This window comes from Ursus arctos, unplaced genomic scaffold (assembly GCF_023065955.2).
Source record: "Ursus arctos isolate Adak ecotype North America unplaced genomic scaffold, UrsArc2.0 scaffold_3, whole genome shotgun sequence".
Taxonomy (NCBI): Eukaryota; Metazoa; Chordata; class Mammalia; order Carnivora; family Ursidae; genus Ursus; species Ursus arctos.
In genome coordinates, this window is record NW_026622985.1 from 53,512,442 (window position 1) to 53,538,171 (window position 25,730).

General features: G+C 39.1%; 1 protein-coding gene and 1 long non-coding RNA gene across 3 annotated transcripts in view; one reads left to right on the forward strand and one right to left on the reverse strand.

Annotated features, from left to right (window-relative positions):
* The window catches only part of LOC113261709 (uncharacterized), a 53,897-nt gene extending 51,173 nt beyond the window's left edge, over positions 1-2,724 (forward strand). The window contains exons 4-5 of one of the 2 annotated variants that reach the window (XR_003318493.4): positions 339-772; positions 2,579-2,724. This is a non-coding gene — a long non-coding RNA (uncharacterized LOC113261709). The remainder of the gene's footprint in view (positions 1-338; positions 773-2,578) is intronic. The other variant, XR_008956373.1, reaches the window with a different exon arrangement.
* A 19,031-nt stretch (positions 2,725-21,755) lies between these two features.
* NPVF (neuropeptide VF precursor) lies at positions 21,756-25,036 on the reverse strand. Its single transcript, XM_026507932.2, has 3 exons — positions 24,899-25,036; positions 23,239-23,642; positions 21,756-21,807 (listed from the first exon to the last, which is right to left on the reverse strand). Exons 1-3 carry the CDS (start codon positions 25,034-25,036, stop codon positions 21,756-21,758), a joined length of 594 nt encoding a protein of 197 aa, XP_026363717.1.
* Positions 25,037-25,730: the final 694 nt, after the last annotated feature.

The following is a 25,730-nucleotide window of genomic DNA, read 5'->3' on the forward strand; positions in this document are numbered from 1 at the left end:
CATACTCTGCTGGCTTTAAAATTAAACTGATTACAAATGAGTTTAGTGACACTTTAATATTAAATTGAGTTTTTTGCCTTGAGTAGCTAAGGAACTATGTAGTCATTGAAATGACGTAGATGCAGATATTTATAAAATGTGCTTATTTAGTAAATAATCCCTATTGCCTAGAATGTGTCAGGGACTGTCCCAGTGCCTGCAGTCTCAGGGTACGGAACCAGGGACCAGTTATAATTCCAGTGTGTAGGTGCAGCATTGAGGGGCAAACACTCTTGCACTTCCAGCCTCAAGAATTATGGAAACGAGGACTGTAGTCATGTAGTATATTTTCTTCCTAGCCTAGGTGGCCTAGGCTCCAAAGATGGCCCCAGTGAACCACAGCTCCTGCTATTAATGGTCGTGTGTACTTCCCACCTACGTTTGTATGGGCTGGTCTGTGACTCGTGTTAACCACTTGAATGCAGTAGAAATGGTGCTGTACCAATTCTAGACCTACTCTTTAAGAGGACTGGCAGCTTCCACTTTCTCCTTCTTGGAACATTTGCTTTCGGGAGCCCTGAACCACCGTGAAAGAAGTCTGACTACCTTACTGGAGAGACCCTGTGGAAAGATTACATGAAGAGGGGAGAGACCCTTTTGTCATAATGTCCCTGTTATCTGAAGAGATGACTCCAGTCCCGCCTGCCACCTGACTGCAACCATATGAGAGGCCCCAGGGGAGACCAGCAGAAGAACTGCCCCCATGATTTCAGTCGATCTACAGAATCACAAGGTAATAAAACAGTTGTTCTTTAAAACAAGTCCTGGGAGGGTTTATCATGCAGTAATAGATAACCAAACACTGGTTAAGTAATGTTTGTATGTATTATATAATTTGTTTTCTTTCTTATCTTTTTAAATATTAGAATGTTTTAATATTTTAATGTTAACTCAGGTGTTTGTTGGTGGTTGACTTTACAATGTAGTATTTAAGATGCAGAATATTTTTATGGCATTGTAACTAAACTAGGAGAGGAAATTAACATCATCCAGAAGTAGACATGGTGACTGTTAGGACCTTCTGGGGAGTGAGTCATAGGATATTCATTTGTATGAAAAATAATTTCATCATTTTAGGTGGAAGCATGCCATATTATTATTGCACTGATGTTTAAATATGTGTAGAGAGGTGTCTGTGGGTACTGAAGAGCCAAAGGAGTGGACCCTAGGCTAGTTCATGCCACAGTAACATATAATCCCCAAATCTGAGTGGCCTAAAATCTCAGTAGCTTATTTTTCCTTATGCTCCCTAAACCAATACTACAGGGGGCCTTGTCGTTCAGGGGCCTAGGTTGATGGAAAACTCACTGTCTGATAACTCTGCCATCCCAATATGGGGCCTCAAGATATGGACCAGCAGAAGGGAGTGTAGATGATTAAGCACCAGCTCTTAACTTTTTCTACTGATAAGTGATTTGCATCAGTTTATAAACATTTCAGTGGCCACAGGAAATTACAGGGGGTGGCCTGGGATATGTCGTGTTCCTGCGTACCTAGAAAAAGAGGGAACTGGAAATGTTAGTGAGTTCTAGAAACATCAGTCGCAGTGTTCTTCTACTACTTTGCCTCCCTCCAAGTTTTAGCTTCATCCTATCATTCTCTACACTGCCACCTGGGAGATTTTTGTAAAATGCAAATCCGGTATGTTTCTTGCTTGAAATCCACCATGGGTCCCTGTTATTCACAGAATGAAGGCTAACTTCTTAATCTGAAAAAAATTTTCATAATCTAATCTTTCTCAACTCTTTCCCACAGGCAGCCCACCCTTCGATTATATTGAGCTACTTGCAGTTTCTTTTTTTTTTTTTTTTAAAGATTTTATTTATTTATTTGACAGAGATAGAGACAGCCAGCGAGAGAGGGAACACAAGCAGGGGGAGTGGGAGAGGAAGAAGCAGGCTCATAGCGGAGGAGCCTGATGTGGGGCTCGATCCCATAACGCTGGGATCACGCCCTGAGCCGAAGGCAGACGCTTAACCGCTGTGCCACCCAGGCGCCCCGCTACTTGCAGTTTCTTGACTTAGCCTTTTTCTGGTCTCCATACCTTTCCCTCTGCCATTTCTTCATATCAAGTTTTATTCTTTTTGGTAAACCATATCTGTCGGTCAGAGTTCAGTAAGTAGCAGAAGCCATACCCATTATTTGAGCAGGACAAATTTAATATAAAGGATTATTAACTAGTAGAAGTTGGGTCACTACTAAAAGAGGGAGATTTAAACTTCTTGGAAGACAGTGTGCCTATCATAGCTACACACAGCCTTCCAATGGAGAAAAACTTGCCAGAGGTGTAGGTTGGCACTGTGCTCTAGAAGTGGTCTGGTCTTGTTGGAGGATGTGAGTTGGCCAGAACTGGCCTCTAGAAGTGGCCTGCCATTGCTGGGAGGGTATGGGCTGGATACAGCTACTGGTGGAGAGAGAATGGTCTAATGGCACAGCTGGGACTCTTCTATATGGCTGCTGGGCTCTGGTGATGAATAATAATAATAGAGGATCAGTACCTGAAACAGAAATGTCTGACACTGTTATCATTGCCTTGCAGGGTCATTCCAGTGCCCTCTATTGACGAAGCTTAAAATTCTGCCACCTGACAAAGGAGAAGGTTTTGCAGGATCCAAGTCTACTATCACAAAACGTGGGGCAAAGAAGAGTGAATTTAGAATGGAGAACCAATAAATTGATAATTTGCACACCTTAGTAATGACAATTTATTTAACACATATTATGTGCCAGGTGCTGTGATAGAATATGTGTGTGTGTGTGTGTGTGTGTGTGTGTGTGTGTGTGTGTGTGTAGGTGTACATAATTTTAAATCCCACAGCAGCCCTTTGAAGTAGATATTATTCTCATTTGACATATGTGAAATGATTCATGTTTGTCTGGACATCAAAGCTATGCTCTTCTCTGCTATCCTGATATTCCTTACTTCTCTGTGGAAGGTTAAATGCACCTTCATGTCTTCCCCCTTAGTGCTTGCCTCTGTATTATAACACTTATTTTGCAGTACTTACTGGTTTATATGTCCACCTCTCTCCGTAATATAGGAGTTCCTGAAAAGCAGGAATAGTGTTTTTCGATTCATTTTGGGTTCCCAGTGCACATCTTTAGTACCTAGTACCTAACAGGCACTTAAATGCTTATGAAAAGAATAACTGTTTGGGTGTTCCCTCCTTGAAACCAAGGCCAGTGGGCTAAATAATTCTGGAAACACCTAGGTAGGTGCCGAGTAAATCTCTTGAGTTGAGTTGAATATTTGCCATTGGATTAAGCCAGGTGGGTCTTGTTGAGTCTTGGGAATAGGGATAGCCTTTTTTGTTTTTATTTTATTTTATAGTTTGGCTTATTTTTTAATACTATAATGTGGTGGGAAACTGTCAATTTAAAATCTCTTTGATATGTTTTTGTGCCTAGGAAAGCTTTGATTCCTAAAAAACACTTGGCTCATCGTATAATGGTACAATTTTAGTTCATACTCATAGGTAGGTTCTGATGTTGGCCAGTCCATTAAATTTCCTTCAGGTTCACATTTTACCTCTGTCACTTTTTCAAGTAAGGAACTTTGGAATCATCCTTTGGGTTATGTTATTAATATTCAAAGAGTATTGAGTTTTGTTCTGGCAGGCAGTTAAGTTACCAGCATATATGAGCCTTGGTTTTAGGCTTTATTAGGGTAGGTCTTTCAACTTTGCCCCTGACTCTTTGCCCCTTTACAAAAGGGCCTTAACTGAATGGCCAGAGTGTTTACCAGAATCCCTTCACTCTCCCTAAGCCTGAACGCCAGTGTGTCCCCAGCACTGTTCAGTGTCCAAAATTTGTTCAGCTTTTGTGCTTCCAGCAACTTCTAGTCCTCCTGGATTTTGCTGTGTGTTTGAGACCATCCCTCACAGGTCAGAGTCTAAGATTCATGGGCTTTCAGGACTTGATAACCCCTGATTTTTCCTCTGCTTCCCCAGCTTATTGTCATTATTATTTGTTTTGTTTTTTTCTGTTCTTGTTTTGCTCTTTCAGTACATCTCTGTAATCACTTTTCTATATAAAATTCCCTCTGCTGAAATGCCTGGTTTGGTTTCTGTTTTCCTAACTATACATATTGTATCACACATAGGAAAGAAAAACTGTTGAATAAAGAAGAAACAGAATGAGATCTAAAGCACCATAGCATTTGTTTAAATTATACACAACTGATAAAGTGACATAATCAATATGGTTACATAGGCCATTCTTAACTTCATTCCCCCTATAAGAAGATCATCTAGCAACTATCCATAGACAAGACACCATTGTGAAAATCGCAGAACCCAGGAGTGAGGCTGAAGCACCTCCATGTCCACAGAGATTGAGAAGAACCTCATTAAGAGAGTAGGAGGAGTGGTTGCACTCTGATTTTATTGCCCCTCCATGCTTGGCTGCACTGAAGTCCCCTTAGGGCCTGTGGTTTTACCAGTGGAAAAAATTATAGAGCCCCAGGTGGACGTCCAGTCTCTGAGCAATGTGGGATGCTTCCTAGGAAGCCCACTTGGGTCCTCCCTCACAGAGATCGCTGGGAGACTCTGTGGGGCTCAACCACTGGGGATAAGATAGAGATGGAGAAGAGGGTAGGGCTTACAGCAACCAAAGCTCAGAACTTCGCAAGTCACATTCCTGCTTGCAGTGGTGCCTGAGTAGAGATCCTAGCCAGTGCCCCTGTCTGGACAGGGAACTTGGTTGGCAGTTCTGCTTGACTTGGGTCCCTAGCTAATAGGCTTTACTGGCTGTTGAGCCTGTTTTATGCCTCACCCCAGGCAGGGAAGCAAATTTGCATCCCCTCCCAATTCTTGAATATAGCTTCCAATCCTGCCTGATTAGGAAATCCAGGCAACCACAGAGTTCATGTACAGACAGAGAGCCAAGTCAGCAGTATTGCCCAACTATTAAGTATAGCTCTGGCCCTGCCCCACATAACCAGGGAGTGTGAACAGAGACCTTAGGAAGGCTTGGGAGTCAAGCCGACGTTACTGTGCAGCTGTGGAGCCCGGCCTACAGCCCAGCCCTATTGCTGAACCCAGACCATGGCTTTGCCTAACAGGGAACGCAGCCAGTGACCCTGCCAGACCTCAGTGTACACTATCTAGCCCAACCAAAGTGCAGGATAAAGCTGGAGGCCTCTCCTGACCAGAGAGCATTGCCAGCAGCCTACCTAATCATGAAGCATAGCCTGTAGTCTTGCCCAACTTCAGGGCCTGTGGTCTTGCCTGTTCATAGGAACCAGCCTGAGGCCTGTCCAACCATGAAGCTCTGCCTGCAGTCCCACCTGAGCACAGAGTCCAGTCAGCAGCAGCATCAGTTGAAGAGCACAGTCTGAGATCTAGTCTAACCAGGAGCAATTGCAGATCTCAGCCCATAGCCCTGCCCAGCTGTGCAGTTCAACCAGTGACGTCACCTATCATGGAATATAGCCTGTGACCTTGCTTCACCAGAGATGATTCCAGAGCCCAGCTAGTGGCCACCTCTGACTGTGAAGACAGCCAACAGCCCCACCCTGTGAGAGAGCCCACCCAGCAACCTTGCCTGACATGTAGCTCAGCTAGGAGGCCTACGCTGGAGCTCAGCCAGTGGCACCCTTCCCCTGCCAACCTCAGAGCATAAGCAGTAGCCTCCCTCAACTAGAGACCCTGGTAGCAAGCCCACCTGCTAACAGACTGTGCCAGCTGACCTATCCAGTCCAGCTGAGCTACCCAGTAAAGGTCTTTCTCTGTTGAAGTGAACCTATGAAGCATAGAAGAAGAGACTGTTTATTTAAATGCATAGCTACTAATGCAAGGAATCAAGGATCATGAAGAATCAGGGAAACAGGACCAAAGGAAACTAATAAAGGTTCAATAACTGACCCTAAAAAAATGGAGATCTATAAATTGTCTGATAAAGAATTCAGAATATTCCTCTGAAGGAATTCAGTGAACTATAAGAACACACAGACTGAAAGTTAAAATTAGGAAAACAATGCATGAAAAAAATGAGAAGTTCAACAAAGAAATAGAAACCATAAAAACCCCAAAAAGAAATCCTGGAACTAGGATACAATGACTGAACTGAAGAATTTAATAGAGAGCTTCATCAGCACACTTGACTAAGCAGAAGAAAGAATCAGTGAACTAAAGGTAGGGCATTTGAAATTATCCAGTCAGAGGAGCAAAAAGAAAAAATGAAAAAGAGTGAAGAAAGCCTATGGGACTTATGGGATACCATCAAGAAAAACAGTAAAATGGAAATCCCAGAAGGAAAAGGGAAAGAGAAAGGGAAAGAAGATCTCTTTATTTTATTTCTTTTAAAGATTTTATTTAAGAGAGGGAAGAGTGGGTGGGGGGAGGAGCAGAGGGAGAGGGACAAGCAGACTCTGTGCTGAGTGTGGAGCCCCATGTAGGGCTCGATCTGATGACCCTGAGATCATGACCTGAGCTGAAATCAAGAGTTGGATGCTCAACCAACTGAGCCACCCACACACCCCCAGAAAGTCTCTTTAAAGCAATAATTGCTGAAAACTTCCCAAACTTGGGGAGAGAAATGGACATCCAGATTCATGAAGCCTAAACAACCCCAAATAGGTTGAACCCATAAAGGGTTACACTAAGATATTATAATTAAATTGTCAAAATTTGAAACAAAGAATCTTGAAAGCAGGAAAAATGACTTGTCCCATACATGGGAGCCCCCATTAGACTATAAGCAGATTTCTGAACAGAAACTTTGTGGTTTAGGAGAGAGAGGTATGATATATTTAAAATATTGAAAGAAAAAAAATTGTCAACGTAAAATACTATACCTGGCAAAGCTGTGCTTTATAAAGGGAAGAGAAAGAAAGACTTCCTCTGAGAAACAAAAGCTGAGGGAGTTCATCACTACTAGACATGACTTACAAGAAATGCCAAAGGGCGTTCTTCAAGCTGAAATAAAAGGATGCTAATTAACATAATAAAAACAAGTGAATGTGTAAAAGTCACTGGTAACGGTAAACATATAGTCAAAGTCAGATTTTCTAATATTGTAATGGTGGTGCATAATTTACATACAGTTCTTATTTAAAAGTTCAAAAACAAACATATTAAAAATAGCCATAACTACAATACTGTGTTATTGGATCATCATCAATAACCTAAAATATAGTGGGGGAGAAATAAAAGTATAAAGTTTCTGCATGCTACCGAAGTTAAGTTGCTATTAGCTTAAAATAGGATATTATAAGTATAAGATATTTTGTGTAAGTCTCATGGCAACCAGAAAGTATACTACCACAAAAAGTCATCAAGTAATGAAGAGAGCAAGGGAAGAAGCAGGAATAAAAAATCTACAAAGCCTGTCAGAAAAAAATGAACAAAATGGAAATAGTAAGTCCTTACCTATCAATAATTGCTTTTAAAATAAATGGATTACATTCTTCAATCTAAAGACATAGAATGAATGGATAAAAAAAGATCCAGTGATACACTGCTCACAAGAGACTTACTTAACTCTAAGGACACACATGGACTGAGAGTGAAGGGCTGGAAAGAGATATTTCAAGAAAATGATTATCAAAAGACAGCAGGCATAGCTTTACTTAGACAAAATGGACTTTAAGCTAAAAATGGTCAAAAGAGAAGATCATTATAAAAATGATAAAGGTGTCAATCAAGAAGATAGAATAATTGTAAATATTAATGCAACCAACATCAGCCCCTAAATACATAAAGCAAATACTAACAGAACTAAAAGGAGAAATAAACAACAATGCAATAATAGCTGGGGACTTTAATAGCTCACTCTCAACAATGTATAGATCATCCAGACAGAGAATTAATAAGGAAACAGCGATTTGAACAACATCCATCCAACAGCGGCAGAATACACATTTTTCTTAAGTGCACATGGAACATTTTCTAGAATGGATCATATGTTAGGTCACAAAAGAAGTCTTTAAGAAGATTTGAATCATTGAGTATCTTTTCTGATCACAATAATATGAAACTACAAATAAATAATAGAAGGGAAATTGGAAAATTCATAAGTGGAAATTAAACAGAACACTTCTGAGCAATGAATGGGTCAAAGAAGAAATAAAAAAAGAAAAACAATATCTTGAGATAAATGAAAATGAAAACACAGCATACCAAAATGTAGGATATGCAGCAAAAGCAGTTCTAAGAGTTTATAATGATATATGCATGCATCAAGAAAAAAGAAAGACCTCAAATGAACCACCTAATTTCTCAAGCAATTAGAAAGAGAGCAAACTAAACCCAAAGTAATCAGGAGGATGGAAATAATAAACATTAGAGCAGAAACAAACTAAATAGAGAATATAAAAACAATAGAAAAGATTAACAAAACTAAGAATTGGTTCTTTGAAAAGATGAACAAAATTGACAAACCTTTAGCTAGACTAGCCAAGAAAAAAGAGAGAGGACCCAAGTTAACAAAACTATAAATGAAAAAAGGAGGCATAATAATTGATACCACAGAAATACAAAGGATCATAAGAAACTACAATGAATAATTGTACACCAACAAGGTGGACAACCTAGAAGAAATGGATAAATTCCTAGAAACATGCGACCTACCAAGACCGAGTCAGAAAGAAATATCTGAACAGATCAATAATGAGTAAGGAGATTGAATCAGTAATCGAAAACCTCATAACACAGAAAGGCCCAGGACCAGATGGTTTTACTGGTGAATTTTACAAAGCATTTACAGAAGAACTAACACCAATCCTTCTCAAACTCTTTGAAAAAAAATAGAAGAGGGGTAACACTCTCAAACTTATTTTATGCCAGCATTACCCTGCTACCAAAGCTTAATAAGGACACTACAAGAATGGGAAACTACAGGCCAATATCCCTGGTAGATATAGTTGCAAAAATTCTCAACAAAATACTACAAAACTAAGTTCCACAACACAATAAAAGTACATCAAGTGAGATTCATCTTAGGGGTGCAAGAATGGTTCAACAGATACTTAACAAATGTGATACATCACATTAATAGAATAAAAGATAAAAATCATATAATCTCAATAAATGCAGAAAAAGCATTTGATAAAATTCAACATTCATCCATAATAAAAATTCAACAACTTAGATCTAGAAGAAGTGTATCCCAATATAATAAAGGCCATATAAGACAAGCCCAGAACTAACATATTCAGTAATGGAAGGTTGAAAACTTCTTCTCTAAGATCAGGAAAAAGACAAGATTCCTACTCTCACTACTTCTATTCAGCATAGTGTTGAAGTCCTAGCCAGAGCAATCAGGCACAAAAAAGAAGAGGAATCCAAATCAGAAAGGAAGAAGTAAAATTATCTCTGTTTGTAGATGACATGATGTTATATGTAGAAAATGTTAAAGATTCTACTGAAGGGTTGTTAGAACTAATAAATGACTTTAGTGAAGTTACAGGAAGCAAAATCAACATACGAAACTATTTGCATTTCTCTACACTAACAAATTGTCTAAAAAGAAAGAAAGAAAACCATCACATTTACAATAGCATCAAAAACAATAAAATATGTAGGAATAAATTTAACCAACCAAGTGAAAGATTTGTACTGAAAATTATGAGACAATGATGAAAAATTGAAGAAGACACAAGTAAATGGAAAGCTAGCCATATTCACGGATTAGAATAACTAATATTGTTAAAATGTCCATACTACCAAATCCATCTATATATTCAGTGCAATCTCTATCAAAATTCCAGTGGCATTTTTTAAAGAAATAAAAAAAGCAATCCTAAAATTTGTGTGGAAGCACAAAAGAACCCTAGTAGCCATAGTGATTCTGAGAAGAAGAAAGCTAGAAGCATCACATATCCTGATTTCTAACTATATTACAAAACTATATAATCAGAACAGTATTGTATAGGCATAAAAACAGACACATTGACCAACAGAACAGAATTGAAAGCTCAGAATTAAACCCATGCATTTATGTCAGCTAATATTTGACAAAGAATAATCAATTGGGGAAAGATAGTCTCTTTAATAAATGGTGCTGGGAAAGCTAGATATTCACAAAGAATGAAACTGGACCTTATACTACTCACAAAAATGAACTTGATATGGATTAATGACTTAAGACCTGAAACCATAAAACTCCTAAAACATGGAAAAAGCTCCCTGATATTGGTCTTAGCAACAATTTTGTGGATATGGCATCAAAAGCACAAGCAACAAGAGCAAAAATAAATAAGTGGGACTACATTAAACTAAAAAGCTTCTTTCTGCACAGCAAAAGGAATGATCAAGAGAACAAAAAGGCATCCAATGGAATGGTAGAAAACATTTGCAAACTACATATCCAATACGGTGTTAATATCTTATATATAAGGAACTCATACAGCTCAATAGCAAAAAAACAAAAACAAAAGAAGAAACAATAAATCCCAAATAATCTGATTAAAATGGGCAAGGGGTCTGAATAGACATCTTTCCAAAGGAGACATTCAAATGGACAACTGGTACATGAAAAAGTGGTTGAGATCACTAATCATCAGGGAAGTGCAAATCAAAACCACAGTGAGAAATGACCTCACACCCATTAGAATGGCTATTATCAAAGAGACGAGATAACATGTGCTGGTGAGAATGGAGAAAAGGGAACCCTCATGCACTGCGAGGGGAGTGTAAACTGTGCAGCAGCTATGGAAAAAAGTATGGGGGTTCCTCAAAAAATTAAAAATAGAACTATATGATTCAGCATTTCCACTTTTGAGTATCTGTTCAAAGGCAATGAAATCACGATCTCAGAGAGATATCTAGACCCCCATGTTCATGCAGCAGTATTTACAATAGCCAAGACATGGAAACAACATACGTGTCCATTGATGAATAGATAAAATGTGGCACGTGTGTGTGTGTGTGGGGGTGTGTGTAAAATGGAATTAGTAAAAAGAATTTTGAGCATTTTGGTCATACACATATGTCATACACATACACATACATTTTACCAATCTGTACTACAGTTGACTCTTGGACAGCACGGATTTAAACTGTGTGGGTCCACTTTTAACACAATTTGGTGGTAAAATATGCACATTGAAATGAGAGATTTTATATGCTTATATTTATTGCTTACCAGATTTATTCTTTTTCCATGACTTCATTTATTCTATAAATGTTAATTGAGCAACTACTGTGTGTTCAACACAGGGTATGCAAAGTTGACAATGTCTGATCCCTGAGCTCAGAAAACTCTGCAGTTTAGTAACCTGTTGAATTCCAAAGTGGGGTGAAGTGTTACTAAGATGGCACAAGGTGATCCAGTAGGGCATAGAAAAAATATTAGAACCTCTATATTTTTTATCCCAACATTTAAATTTTCTACTTTTACTTATATTTTATACTGGATTTTATTAATTCTGTTATACACATAAAGGAAGTGTATGGGGAAATAGCTTCTCATTTATTTTTCAAGGGAATGTAAATTGGTACCATAAAAATGGAAGGCAATATAATGGAATATATTGGAAGGCAATTTACAATATAAATGGAATTTTCCAACGTCTGTCAAAATTGTGACTGGATAACATTTTGACGTAGGAATTCCTTTTCTAGGAATTTTCCTTGCCCACATGCATACCCACAGGGCTCAAGCAGTACAGCATTGTAAGTAACAGGAAAAGATTTGATATAACCTAAATGCCCATCAACTAAGTTATATTACATACATGCAACACAATACCATGCAGCCATTAAAAAGAGTGATGAAAGTGATGATACTTTTTATTTATTGTCTTCAGACAGATATATCTGAGATATACCTGAAGGGAAGAAAAATCAAAATATAGAACAGTTGTAAGGTATCCTACTATTTGTTAGTAAATGAAATAAATTAATATATTTTCTAATAATTATATATAAATACATATATGTATACACACAACATTTCTTATATATGCTTAGAATATTTCTAGAAATTTGCACAAGAACCTGGCCATATTATATTGATTGACCTTGGGAAGGGGAACTAGTAACTGAACTCAGTGGAGGGACAGAGGTGGTTTACCGTATTCTCTTTTTGCACCTTTTGAGTTTTGAACCATATTGCCTATTTGCTGTAGATGAGGTTTTCTGGAAGCAGATGCTGAGAGGGAGTTTGGGGTTCAAGATGTTTGTTAAAGACCAACACCTGTGGAAGGGAGGAAAGGAAGCAGGACTGGGCAGAGGGAGAAAGGTGGTCCAGCCTGACAAAACCTTGACTGGTAACCCTCTGGGCACCTTTGGAACACAAATGGCCTGACATTACTTTTCCTATCCCTACACTTCATTGAGAATTTGGGTGGATATAAAGTCCCAACAGTGTGAAGGAAGAAAAGTTATTCTTAGATTAGTAAATCTTCAAACAATGTACCTTCCAGGAATCTCTGTCAATTTGTTTAAGTCAGTGATTCCCACCCCCCCACCCCCGCAACCTCATCCCTGTCTTTGAATTCAAAGGTAATTTTTAACTGATGCCAATGTATAGTCATGCTTGTTTGTTTAGAAATTTGACACCATATAGAAAAAATCCTAAACATGTTGAAAGTACTTGCTTCTGGGGAATAGAAATTGGGAGTGGATGAGGTTGGGCTTGACAGTAATTTTCATCCAGTTGGAACATTTTTATGGGTGAAAGGGGGGCACTATTAAAATTACAATAGGATAATAAGCCTAAATTAGAACTATCCCTGGAAAACTGGGATGCAGTCACCCTAATACAAATCCTGTAGAATTCTTTTGACTTCTTAAACTTTATACACCTATTTCTTTCTGAACATAAAATTAATCTTAAAAGAAGACTCATAAAGTTTGGAAGTCTTGGAATTAGTGTAACTTCACAGGCCGTGCAGAAGTGATGTCTGTGATTTCCATAGCTTATGTTAGTCAGATCAATAACTGGGCCGATTTAATTGTTAGAAGTTCCTTGCAAACTTGCCAGTTTGTAACTTCCACCAATAGGTAATAACACAGAAGCCTTTCTCTTCTCTGACTAGCCTTGATTTTAGAAGCATGTTGCTTTCATTAGTCTGAAAGTAGTGACACCTCCACGGTGTCCTACCCCTCAGCTTTTCTCTACCACTTTGCTGTGTTTATTAGTATTAGAGTGAACAGTGCTCATAGACCTGAAAAGTGGGAAGAACAGGTTTGCTTAGGGTAAGAAACAAGACTTCAGAAATGATTTAGTGTCTTGAGTAAGGTCATGCATAACCCTACAAGGTAAAAGCCTTACTGGTTTGATTGGCAAGTGAAAGGCTCATGCATCAGAGAAATCGCTGACTTCAGTGATGTATAGTCCCTGGCTCCATGCCTGCCCCATTCCTCTATCAGGAGGAGTGCCATTGCACTCTCGCCGTCCTATGATGTAGGACAGGGCCAAGATTGACAAAGAGAGAAGGTTGAGGGGGCGATTGTTAAAATGTCACCCACCCAGACTGAAATCCAAATGGCTTAATTTAACATGATGCATTTTAATTAATGAGAGTGAAAAAGTGGAGAGGTTGTGGTTTCTAATCAGACAGAGTAATGCTTTAATTACTGAAATGCAAATGGCTTAATTGGGAGGGAAACAAAAGTTAATTAGATCAAAAAGATATATTAAGAGGAGACTAAAAACATCTTGGCCGGAAGTAAATCTATAGTTGGTTTGGGGTAAAAGAAGGTACATACAGGAATTAAAGGGTCTTGGGTTGCCTCGGTGCCTCAGTCGGTTGAGCATCTGACTCTTGATTTCAGCTCAGGTCATGATCTCAGGGTTGTGGGATCAAGCACCCCCGTTGAGCTCTGGGCTCAGCTTGTACCTCTCCCTCTACTCCTTTCCTGGCTTCTCTCTCTCTCTCTCTAAAAATAAATAAAATCTTAAAAAAGAGAGAAAGGGTCTAATGTAAATATTTTAGTATTTGATCACTTTGTGACTTGAGTGACTATTTCAATTTTATAATAAATACAACCTTTGAATTTCATTGCAGATATTTTAACATAGAATCTTGCTGATTCTCAGTGGGTGCTATTTTGTTTTGTTTTAGTTTTTAAAGTACTCTGCTTTTCTGGATGCCTGGCTGGCTAAGTCAGAGGTGCTTGTGACTTTTGATCTCAGGGTCATGAGTTTGAGCCCCATGTGGGTAAAGAGATTACTTAAATAAATAAAACTTAAAAAAAGATAAAGTACTCCGCTTTTCCTTAAGGATGTACTAATTCTCTGATGCTAATCATCCTTAACTCATAGCTAGACTGAGGCTGCAAAAATGCTTACTTTTGCCTCCTAAAAACTGTTGCATTGAGGTGATTGTACATTAGTTTAAAATTTTTAAGTTGTTAACTGAGCCTTCCTTAAGTGTACAGCATACTGTACAGTATAAAACAAGAGGCTCTTAAAGGCTTTTTGTGGTGGTGGTGGTGATTGTTGTTTTTGGTGTAAGAATTTAAAATTGGTTAAGTTACAGGGGCGCCTGGGTGGCTTAGTCGGTTAAGTGTCTGCTTTCCCCTCAGGTCATGATCCCTGAGCCCTCTGCTTCTCCCTCAGCCCCTCACCTGGCTCTCGTGGGCACTCTCTCTTGCTCATTCTCTCTCAAATAAAATCTTTAAAAAAAAATTGGCTAAGTACAAATGCGGAGCATTTTCTGCCCTCTAGTGGTTAAAAGTGATTTTGCAATATTGGTTATATTTCAGTGCTTTAAATTGCATGGGAAAAGCTACATATTTCATATTTTAAAAGCGGTTTGAAAATTACGTGGGTGCATTTCTGTAGCTAATTACTATGGTTGTATATTTTAAGAAAGAAACGATAGTTTTATGTTTTATTAACCACAATGTACTAATTCTTAGAAATCTAGGGAGAAATAAATTTTGAGAGAATTGTTTTTCAGGATTAAAATAATAGTTCTCTACCTCTATGCAGAGAGTATTAATTTGACATTGATCTCATTATAATTTAATTCCACTCCTGATTCTAATAGTGGTTTTCCTGTTTAACTCCTTTCATAGGTCTTATATGTAGGAAGAGACTAATGGGTGATAATCCCTTCCATTTCCTAAGCATAGGATTAAGCATATTATCTTAGTGTTATATTATGAGAGGAAAACTTCATGATAAATGAAAGACAAAAATAGGCTATTAAGAAGAATGTGTTAGAGCCCTGAGGTTCAAAGAAAAGTGCTATAAAATAGCAAGCATATGGATGACTGTTGACCATTCTTTATTTCTTAGGATAATTTTCATTACTTCTCTGAAATAAAAGTCTCCTCATAGCTGAATGCTAACAGAGACCTTTACTGTTCCAGATATTTCCAGAGAAGCACTAGCTCTGGTCCCAGATGAAACCAATATATTATGAGCTGGTGAGATGATAAAGTAGTTCAGGAAGAAAAAAGATTAGTGACAATAACCCCCTTTCAAGACAACCTTAAAGGGAAGACAGAAAAAACTTAATGTTCTGGTGAAAAATTTGACATTCCTAAATAATGTAAGAGTCTGTCAGAGTCGACATCTCTAAAAACATCAGTCTTGTTGTTATAGGAGCTTTTTGGCAGGCAAAATCATGCTAAAGCTTTGGATGTGGCTATTTAGGTATTAAGAGTGTGAGTGTAATTAGAGAAGAGTGCCAAACTATTTAAAAAGACAAGAAATGTACTCAATGCCACTGAGTTGTACACTTAAATGCTTAAGCTGGTAAATTGTATGTTGTGTACACTTTACCACAATAAAAAGGATACATAAAAAAGACAAGTGAAATCTCCCTGATTTTTTTAAATACTTCTAACAAAAATGAATAAAATGTGCAGTACCTAAAAAGCATTTTAGGAACTCAGGGCCAAATTAATACATAGTAAGTTAAGATAAACATTGGCTATAATAAAGAGGGACAGACATTCACCACATAATGTTTTTCTAACTCAAGCCTGACTCCAAAAAGCAGAGTGATTAGTAACAAACATCAGTCTAGGTGAGAGGAATGTCAAGGCTATGACACCTGGATACTCCTGTGAGCCATGTCAGTGGGCTCGGTGGGCTGGGGCACACTTCCTCCTGATTGATTTTAATGCCTTTACTGCTTTGTTCTGGTTCACGAATGAGATCTGTGTGAGGCGGCAAATAGCCCAGGTAGTGAAAGACCTATCGGGCCAAGTCTACCTATTAAGGCCTTTTCCCGCTCTCCACTTGCCAATGACTACATATGCTAGCAGCTCTCTTGACCAGTTCAGTTCTCCCACCGAAGCAGAAACTGATAGTTGAGTTTCATCATCAGCAAGAGCACTTGGTCTGCTATGGGGGAAAAAAAATGACTAGTTGATGTTTCTTTAGAGTTTATTCTGTGATGTTTTTACCCTTTATAGTCTTTCATTTGTGATAAGGTAGGCATCTCCTTACCTGCTCTTAAGGTAGATACCTTAAGGAACAGCGAAGTTAAAGCTGTCCAGGCATCTGTGGTCTTTGTGTCTTCCTTCCTTCCCTCCCTCCCTCCTTATAAAATCTGTATATAGTGTTCTAAAACACTGGGGATTTATTCCTGAGCTCCAGTGCACATGTGATTTCTTTTTTTAAAGCTTAATTCAACAAATGTTTCCTGAATGCTTCAAATGTTTGAGGGCCGGGGGGAAGTAGTTGTGGGGTGGTGGACAGGATGGTGGACGGAAGAGGAAGAGCACAAATGTGGAAGTCAGGTCTCAGTTTTGCCCACTTCTCAGCTCATATTTCTTCAGAAAGTTCTTTCTGAGTTTACTTCTCATGTATAAAGATGAACACTACAGAAATAGTTGCAACAGCATTAGATATTAAACCAGACATAGTTATCCTAACAGTAAATCGTCACTATTAGCCCAGGAGAGGTACAGAAACATGAAAGTGTGCATTTCTAGGAATAACGTGTAGTTTGGCGTGTTCATTAAATAATAGGATTCATTCCAAAGGAAGAGTGTCACATAACGTCTGCAGGAAGAGCTTCAGGACAAACAAAGAGAAAACACACGTGAAGTAAGTGGAGGCCAGTGCTCTCACCTCTCGTGCCTATTTCATTTTGTTGGTCACACTTAGATGAACACTGACCTTTCATTTTTCTCACTGAGAAATTGGTCTCAGAGTCAGTACATTTTTTTTCCTTTTTGTATTTCTCAAGGTCATTGTCATAGTATGATGTATGAAATGTGGACCTGAGATCACATGGAAGTCGCTTTCCATGAAAATCGTTGATGTTGTCAACCCCAGCTTTCCTGAAGCCCCTACACTTTGCTCACGTTTATAGGCTGACTGAGGCTTAGGTCAGGACCAATCCAAATGGAATAGCCTTGGGAAAGAAGGGCAGTGTTGGAAGAGAGGAGGAGAGGTAGAGAATGGGATATTTTGGGAATGTGCCTAGGAAAGCACATTAAGGAGAAGGGCATAGTTACATGTCCCTTCCATTTTATGCTACTGTAAAAAGTCAGAATTTGGAGGAAGATCAGGTTAAACCACTTGAGTGATTCTGATTGTTTCGGCATTACGTTCCCTGCACTTAATTGTCTAATCAGATAACAAGTACTTATAAACTGAATTAGATGTTAATTTAAAGTAATAGAAACAAAAATCTTTTGCAGTGATTCTTAAACTTTATGGAGATCACAAACACCACTGAGAATTTACCCAAGAATGCTGAAAAATGCACATATATGTGTAATGATTCAGAGAAAATGTCATTTTTAGCATCTGTAAGCATTCCTTATAAGGAGAGATCCATCACTGTTGCAAAGGATGTCAAAAATGAAGGTTTAACCGAGCAACAAAATCTAACAGACATAAAATTCCAAAGCGAGATCACCATTTGCAGGCTCTGAAGGAAGTGTTTGGAAAGAGGTTCCACTAATCCCCAACCCCCTTACCTACGTGGAGACTATAAAGGGGTAGGATCTGGGTTTATGAAGAGATTTCTTTGGAGAGCTTTGCTTGCTCTGAATGCCCCCTTCCCATACCCAGGTGTTGGAGATTACTGTTTCTTACTCGTCACCAGGGAGGGGCTTCCATATGATGAAGAAATGTGTTCCATGTGGTTGAGAGAAACAAAGGGCTGCTGCCCAACTCTAGGCCAAAACGCTAAAGCTTCTGGGGGCAGCAGGATAGCACAGGTGTATTGGAGGTGTGGAGGGTGAACCGTGTGTGACCAGACTTTGCTAAAGAGAGGTTTGTGAGGGGCACCTGAGTGGCTCAGTCGTTAAGCGTCTACCTTTGGCTCAGGTCATGATCCCAGCGTTCTGGGATCGAGCCCCGCATTGGGCTCCCTGCTAAGCAGGAAGCCTGCTTCTCCCTCTCCCACTCCCCCTGCTTGTGTTCCCTCTCTCGTTGTCTCTCTCTCTGTCAAATAAATAAATAAAATATATATATATAAAAAAAAGAGAGGTTTGTGAGAACCATCTGGAGTCCTATTGAAGAGGCCCTTCAGAGGGGAAATGGGTGTGTGTGGAGAGGGTGGCTCTGTCCTAGGGCGGGAGCTGAGGCCAACTTGGGGATTGAAAGGTATTATGGGAAACAGAAGTTGGAGGGAGAGGGCTCAGCAATGGGTCCCAGAGGTGAATCCATCCATCCTGGTAAGAACTGTCCTGTTCTCTTGCCTTTCATCTCAAACTGTCTTCTGACAAAGTAGCCAGAGAGTGAGGAATCAGGTGAGCCTAGAAGAGAGGCAGAAGTTGAGTACAGTACTGACCCCACACTCAGGCCCTCCGTGGGAACAGTGGAGAACAAATGAATGGATGGCTGAACACAGACTGAAACGCTGATTGCAATGGAATTGAGACACCACATTTTTGACTTAGACAGACCAAGGGTCTGACATCACTCAAGAGCTGTGAGGTTCATGACATCTGTCTAAGCATCCATCCAGGGCCAGGGGAAAATTGCTGTATGCCCTCTTCCCTGTCCCTTACATTTTAAAGCAGGTAGTGGGATGCAAAAATAAATTTGCATTTGACCACATCTTACAAGTTGTGCAGTTATATTGATACCCGCTGTAGGATATAAGCAGACCTCCCAGGCCCATGTGACTGGCTGGCCCTTGGGTTTCCTCTGGAAAGTGGGAGCTACTCTGATTAATAAACATGGGGAGGGATGGAATACTAGAAGTGTAGGAAGAGACAGAAGGGACAAGTCTGGGGGAACAGGACAAGTTACATAATTTGAGGGGTCCAATGCAAAATAAAAATACTGGCCCCTTGTTCAAATTTAATATGAATTTCAAGAAGGTGACAACAGAGCATTTAACCAAGCAAGGGCCCTGCGTGACTACATGGGTTGCACATCCATGAAGCTACCCTGGGGTGAGGAAGGAGGGGAACCTACTAGTTGTCCAGTTAAAAAGATACTCCGGAGAAGAGGCTTGTCCAATTGAGACTTTTTCAGTGAAACGCTCTGCAATGTGGTCCCTTCCTCAAGATCCCACAAATCCTTAGCAAAATTGCTAACTCCCTTAATGAATGGTTTCTTATAGAAGCTGGCGAAGGTTCTGGTGAGTGATGAGGGGCTAACACAGAGCAAGCCAAGTAGGTAAGGGGACAGCTGGCAGCTGGTTATTCACCTGACACTTTCCATGTATTTCAAGGGTTTAGGTAAAGAACTCCATGTTACATGACAAGAAATTTCCCCATGTCATATAGTATCAAGGGATCAAATGGCCTTTTGTTTATTTCTTTATTAGTGTATCAGGACGTCACATGATACTTCTGTTGCTCAGAATTGGCGACTAGGGACCAAACCTGAATTTGACACAAAGGTCCCCAAATACGTAACATTATAATGAAAACTGTGGATGGAGGGGGCCAGACACCCCTTCAAGGTTTACAAAGAGGTGGTAGAACCACAGCAGCCCCTCCCAGTTGTGTATGAGAGGCTGGCCAGCAGGAGGCCCTGCTGCAGTGGCTCCTCACCCTGAAGCCAAACAAGAGAAGTTTCTAGAAAACCCCTATGGAAAGCCGGGGCATGAAGTGGGCACTGGCAGTTCACTTCTGACTGGCTGTTTGCTTAGGCAGTAGACTTACTGATCTGCCCCTGCCCCTCCTAAGCAGGGCAAAGAGGGTTGGAGACAAATGGGTGCAGCATGGAGCAGCCGAGGGGCAGCATGTAGTCCAGCCCTTGGCATACAAGGATGAATGCATTTTCTGTGGATCAGGTGGACGCTAGAAGGTGGTTGGCCTTAGCCTTTCCTTCTGGCAATAAGAAGCTGTGGGGAGTCCAGATGAGGTAACGGTAGTTGGAAGAGATCAAATAGCATCCAGGTCTCTCAGGTCAGTGACCTGAGGGAACTCATTTGTAGAAGCAGCCACACTATATAGAGAAGACAAAAAGGCTACTCTTGATCCTTTATCCCCATCTCTCCTTTGCCCATTCGGACACCCTGGAGAAGATGGGGGAGGAGATTGTTTTCCAGAGCCCTACCATTTTGCCTCTTACCACCCTACCTCTGAGATGAGGAAGGGAAGGAAGAGAGGAAGAGCAGAGAGATGCCCCTTTCACCAGTTCGGGTCCTTCCAGTCACTGGCCCAGCCAGCAATGGGGGAGGGGAAGCTTTGCCTTGGGTCTGAGGGTTGGCATCTTTAACTGAGCTTGACTGAATTTTTTTTTTAATTCCAGTTAGTTAACATACAGTGTAATATTAGTTTCAGGTGTACAGTATAGTGATTCAACACGTCCATACAGCAGCTGGTGCTCATCACAACAAGTGCCCTCCTTAATCCCTACACCTATTTAACCCATCCCCCCACCCACCTCCCTTCTGGTAACCATCCGTTCTCTGTAGTTAAGAGTCTGTTTCTTGTGGACTTGACTGAGTTTTTTAATATCAGGAAGTGACGAAGGAGGTTATAGAGTCTGTCCAGGGTCTCTCATTAAGGGATCACTACCCAGCAGGGAAGGGAGATTCAACACAGCACAGCTGGGGCAGGACAGGAGAAAATAACACCATTTCTTATTTGCACCCTATGGACTTGAGACCGTTCAATAAACCATAATAAATTAGGGACTTCATATTTTTATGACCAAAGTCCAATAACTATGCATTTGTGTTGTGCTGTACTGTGTTTATAAATTGTTAGTTTAGGAGTGACCAGATTTTTTCTGCAAATCAAAAACTTGACTATTAAATGAGGAGAAAAGAGACACACCAGAAGGCAAATTTCCAGATATAGAAAGAGGAGACACTTAAAGAGGTATCTAATAATTGCCTTTTTTTTAAAAAAAAATCTCTCCTTTTAGAAAAATTTCAACCTATTATAGAATCACTAACAAATGATGCAATGGAAAAAATGGGTTTATAAAAACATGTTTGTAAGTGATTTGTTATTCTTGTTCATTTGTCAACCATGTTATTCTCTTAAATTATTTAAATTTCATAATAATATTTGTCAGGGTACTCTTCTTTTTAATTTTTTACTTCAATGTGGTGGTGTCTATGATTTTTACATCAGATGATGATATGGCTTCAGCACCCCTCTGTGCCCCCCTCTTTCTCCCGATTACCAGAGGCTTCTTAAGTAGTTGCCATGTTCTTTTTATTTAGGCAAAAATTATTTCATCTTTACATTACAATATTCTTTGAATTGTTTTTTTAAATAACTTTTAAGATACTAGCTCTAGTGACAAAGAAAAATTATTGTTAGTGATAACCCATCAAAAGAGTACAGTGACTCTTCACTCATTGGTGTCTTCACTATAGAGTTGTTTGCAGATTACAGACCACAGCTTTATATCATCTCTAGGGACATGCTCCAGATTTCTTATTTTTCTTGTTTCAGTTCTGCATCATCTATTTTCTTGAATCCCAGTCTCCTAAAACATAAGCAGTACAAAATGTTCTGATCCATCATAACAATAGCATGAGTATATATAAAAATACTAGCCATGATCCTAATTGCTTAATTATACTTGAGTTGAATTGTGTTGCACTTCAGATAAATGAAATGTGGACGAGAACCTGAATTTGTAATGGGTACGTACTCAGACTTACCACCTTAGCCTTGACTCATCCCTGTCCCTCATGACTGTCCCACTGCCAACATCTGGTGAGCTGCCGAATTCTACCTCCATGTAATATCTCAGGACCTCAGCAGAAATGTCAGTGGTTCTCCTTTCCTTGACGAGTAATGTCCAAAGTCCTTTACTCAGCCCTGAGTGCACTCTCTTCTCTTACCCCAACCTCCTCGCTTTCTTTCCTCTCCTCTTCGTACCCCTGCTGCTCTTGCCAAACTGAACCCCAGCTGTTCTTGGCTCATCTTGTTCACACTCCTCTCTTTGCCTGAAAGTATCTTCTCTCCTCCCACCAGTCTCTGAATGTTCAAAACAGAGTCAACTTTCAAAGTCTAACTCATGAAACTTTCCCAGATATCTGCATGTAGAAACACTCCCCTTTCCGCCCCCCTTTTTTTATGGGCATTGGGGATATGCAGTGGACAAAAAGCATGGGATTTATGGACCTGAAATTCTAGTAAAGGGGAATGGACCCTAAACATATGTCAGATAGGGATAAGAGCCATAGTAAAAAATAAACCCGAAATGTTCTGAAAAGGTCTCCCTTATAAGGTGTCACAGCTTGCTGCCTTCCTTTCTACAGGCCTTAATTAAAGTGTCATGTTTTAGTTTATAGGAATTTGTTGTTGTTGTTTTTACATATACTCTACTAGAAAATAATAAGTTGCCTATTAATTTTATGAACCTCTTGCTCTCTGATTTGTATATAGTAGATAACTTAATACTTATTAATGCAAACAATGATTGTAATAGAACTCATTTATAAAATGAGATCCAGAAAAAAGAAAAAAACTTTGATTTAGTGTTGAGGAAGAAAACCTTCTGAATTTGAGACCTGGTGTTTTGGGATTCCTTCCTTTGTACTTGCAGATAGCTCCCTCATGCCGGGACCTTTTACATTAAAGAGATCGAATGTTGGACAATGTGTCATAGACCTAAATTCCCAATCGTGTCATCAAATCTTCCTACTCAGTATGTGGCTGTAGAGTAATGAGATTGATGCTGACGTGGGGCTTAGGGGAAGCCACCTTGTTACTTTCTACCTCTGGTCATGTTTATAGCTGGCCTTCTGTAGTTCACAGTTAAGGTATTTATTTCCCTGTCTTTGCTTTTTTCCTCCTAAGAAACTTAACTTTCATAGAAACTTCTTTTGAAAAGAGGTAATCCTTTTTAACATTTCTGTACCAGCTATATATAATGGCCCATGCATTTTAACTGGTTTTCAGGAATTACCATGGGTGTTTTTGATCAGGACTCTGGATTTCTTGAGGCTGGCAGTTCACGGAGTACAGTAACTCACTGGCAGATGGTGAATGCATGGATTGTTGGAGCAAATCACTCAGTGTCTTGGCGACACTTTTGGCTGTTGTTCTCCCAAATCTTTGGGGCAGATTAGGAACATGTCTTGAGATGCTTTCCTTTATATTTCTTCCAAATCTCAGAGGCAGGTTGGCCATTACCCCGGCGCTTCTTTCTTCTTCCATGGTCCTCCCAAATCTCAGTGGCAAGTTGGCTGCCGAGTGTGGCATTTTGTTGACTGTGGGTGCACTCATCTTAATGACAGTTTTTGGACCCCAATCTTTTAGTTCTTCAAAACTGAGACTTCTTTCCTTTTCCCCCTTAGGGTCTCCTTCAGGCTATGATTAGAAATGAATATAAAATAAGTTATTGTTCTAGGCAATAGGTTTAAACCCCAAATTAACTTAAATCTGGACGTTAGTTTGCAGAACTGTTAAAGCCATAAACAAAGCTTATGCATATGTTTTCATATGCAGAATTTTTAAATAAATAGTTTGTATTAGGTTTCTTAAAGCAGTCCAGTTTCTCTTTCCCTGGACTATTGTAAGACAACCATAAAATATTAATAAAATACATATAGTGAGTACAGCGATGTGTTTGAGCAGCAGGAGCACAATAAAGTATTGAAGTGAGGCAAAAGTTAATTTTACTGCAGTTACTCTCCAGTTTTTGATTCATGTTGTTTATGAAATATTTCATGTATTTTTATATTTTGATTTTAGAGAAACCTCCCACTGCCTCTTCACGTCTCTTGTGTCTCCTCTTTTTAAATGCCAATGTGGAGGATACATGGGCACAGAGAGGCTAGCCAGGTTTTGGGGTAGAGTTAGAGGAGGCTCTATTGTATTTCTTTCTTACCTGCTCATACTCAGACCCCTGCTCTAAGAGACTGATTGTATTTTTATTAGTATACAAATTACATTTTTAGTAAAGCACTGGTTGGTTTGTGGGTTATTGCACCACTAACATACCAACTTTAAAGGAACCATTTAAAATACAGCAAATATTTAATTAGATTTAGCTTTACCATGAAAATTTGTCTCTCTGAAGATTTTTAAATGATTGTTTTTCTGATTGTGAAAAGTAATACGTACTCATTTCAGCAAATTTGGAAAATATATAAAAGCATAAAGAAGAAAATAAAAACTGCAATTCCACCACCTAAGGATAGATACTTTACTTAGATATAGATTTACCCTAAATTTACCGGCTCATCAGTAAGCAGAAAATATAATCCTTGTATTTTTGTTTGTTTGTTTGTAGTTGAAGACAATTCAAATGTTCAGGTGAAACGTATCAGATCTTATTTTTGCAACTAGTTATTTCAACTGTGTTCTTCTGAGTCAATTGAAAATTATTAATGCACCTTATCTTGCTAAGTATCATATCCTGTACATAAATTGTCATTAGAGAGGCCAGACTGCTGTTGTGTTAAAAAATACAAGTTACATCAACACACTATCGTGGAAGGCTGCAGTTGGACAAATAACAAAGCACAAACGAACTGATTCCTTACTCTTCATAAAATACAAAAGCATTAGATTGAGGACAAATAGATAGTTAATGCTAGTCATGTTGGAGTAAAAAAACTTACCTCAGAATATTTGTCATAATTTTCTTTGCTGTGAAGATTGGACATCATTAATTCATCTGTACAGAAGACGTTCGATGTTAGCAAGCTTGAAGTGGCTAAAATCACCAAAATAAAGCATTTTGATGAAATAACTTTCATTTTGTTCAGAATCTAGAATTAAGTTTCTATGTGCAGCCTGATGTCTACAAGGAGGGGAATCGTGGTCTTTTTATACTGTCCAAAAACAAAGGAAAGTTTGATTTATCAGTGAAACCAATCCCACATGTTTTAAGTACTAATATTAATTAGAGTGTTTAACTAAACTATGTATTTAAGGAATGTGGGTAATTCATTCTGGAAAGACAGCAATGTTCCTGTTTGCAAATTCATTAACTTTGAAAATAATTTTCCTCATTATGAAGGAGGTTCTAATTAGATAAGTTTGGGGCCATGGTAATTAAGATTCCAAACAAACAGAATGCTTCATTTCTTTGAGCTTGAATGAAAAATATTTTGGTGTTTGCGTCAGTTCTTGATAAGGAAAAAAATAGTATTCAATACATGCTAGCTATGCTAAAAAAACATTTTTTTTTAAACCCGCACAAAAGAGTTAGGCATAGTATTCTCAAAATGTCAAACAAAATTTAGAATGTAAAAAGAGTTCTAAGTCACATAACACCCAAATAAAATGACATTAATTAACTTTTTGTAAAATGCTGTTTGGTTATTAAAAAGCGTCAGGAGTAAATGTCAGCTACGACGTGAAAGGTGGGCATAAGACCATGAGCTAGGCATTTTGACAAACTGGCTGTCTCAGGAGAAGCTGGAGGCAGTTCTAGGCCTTTTGTATCTT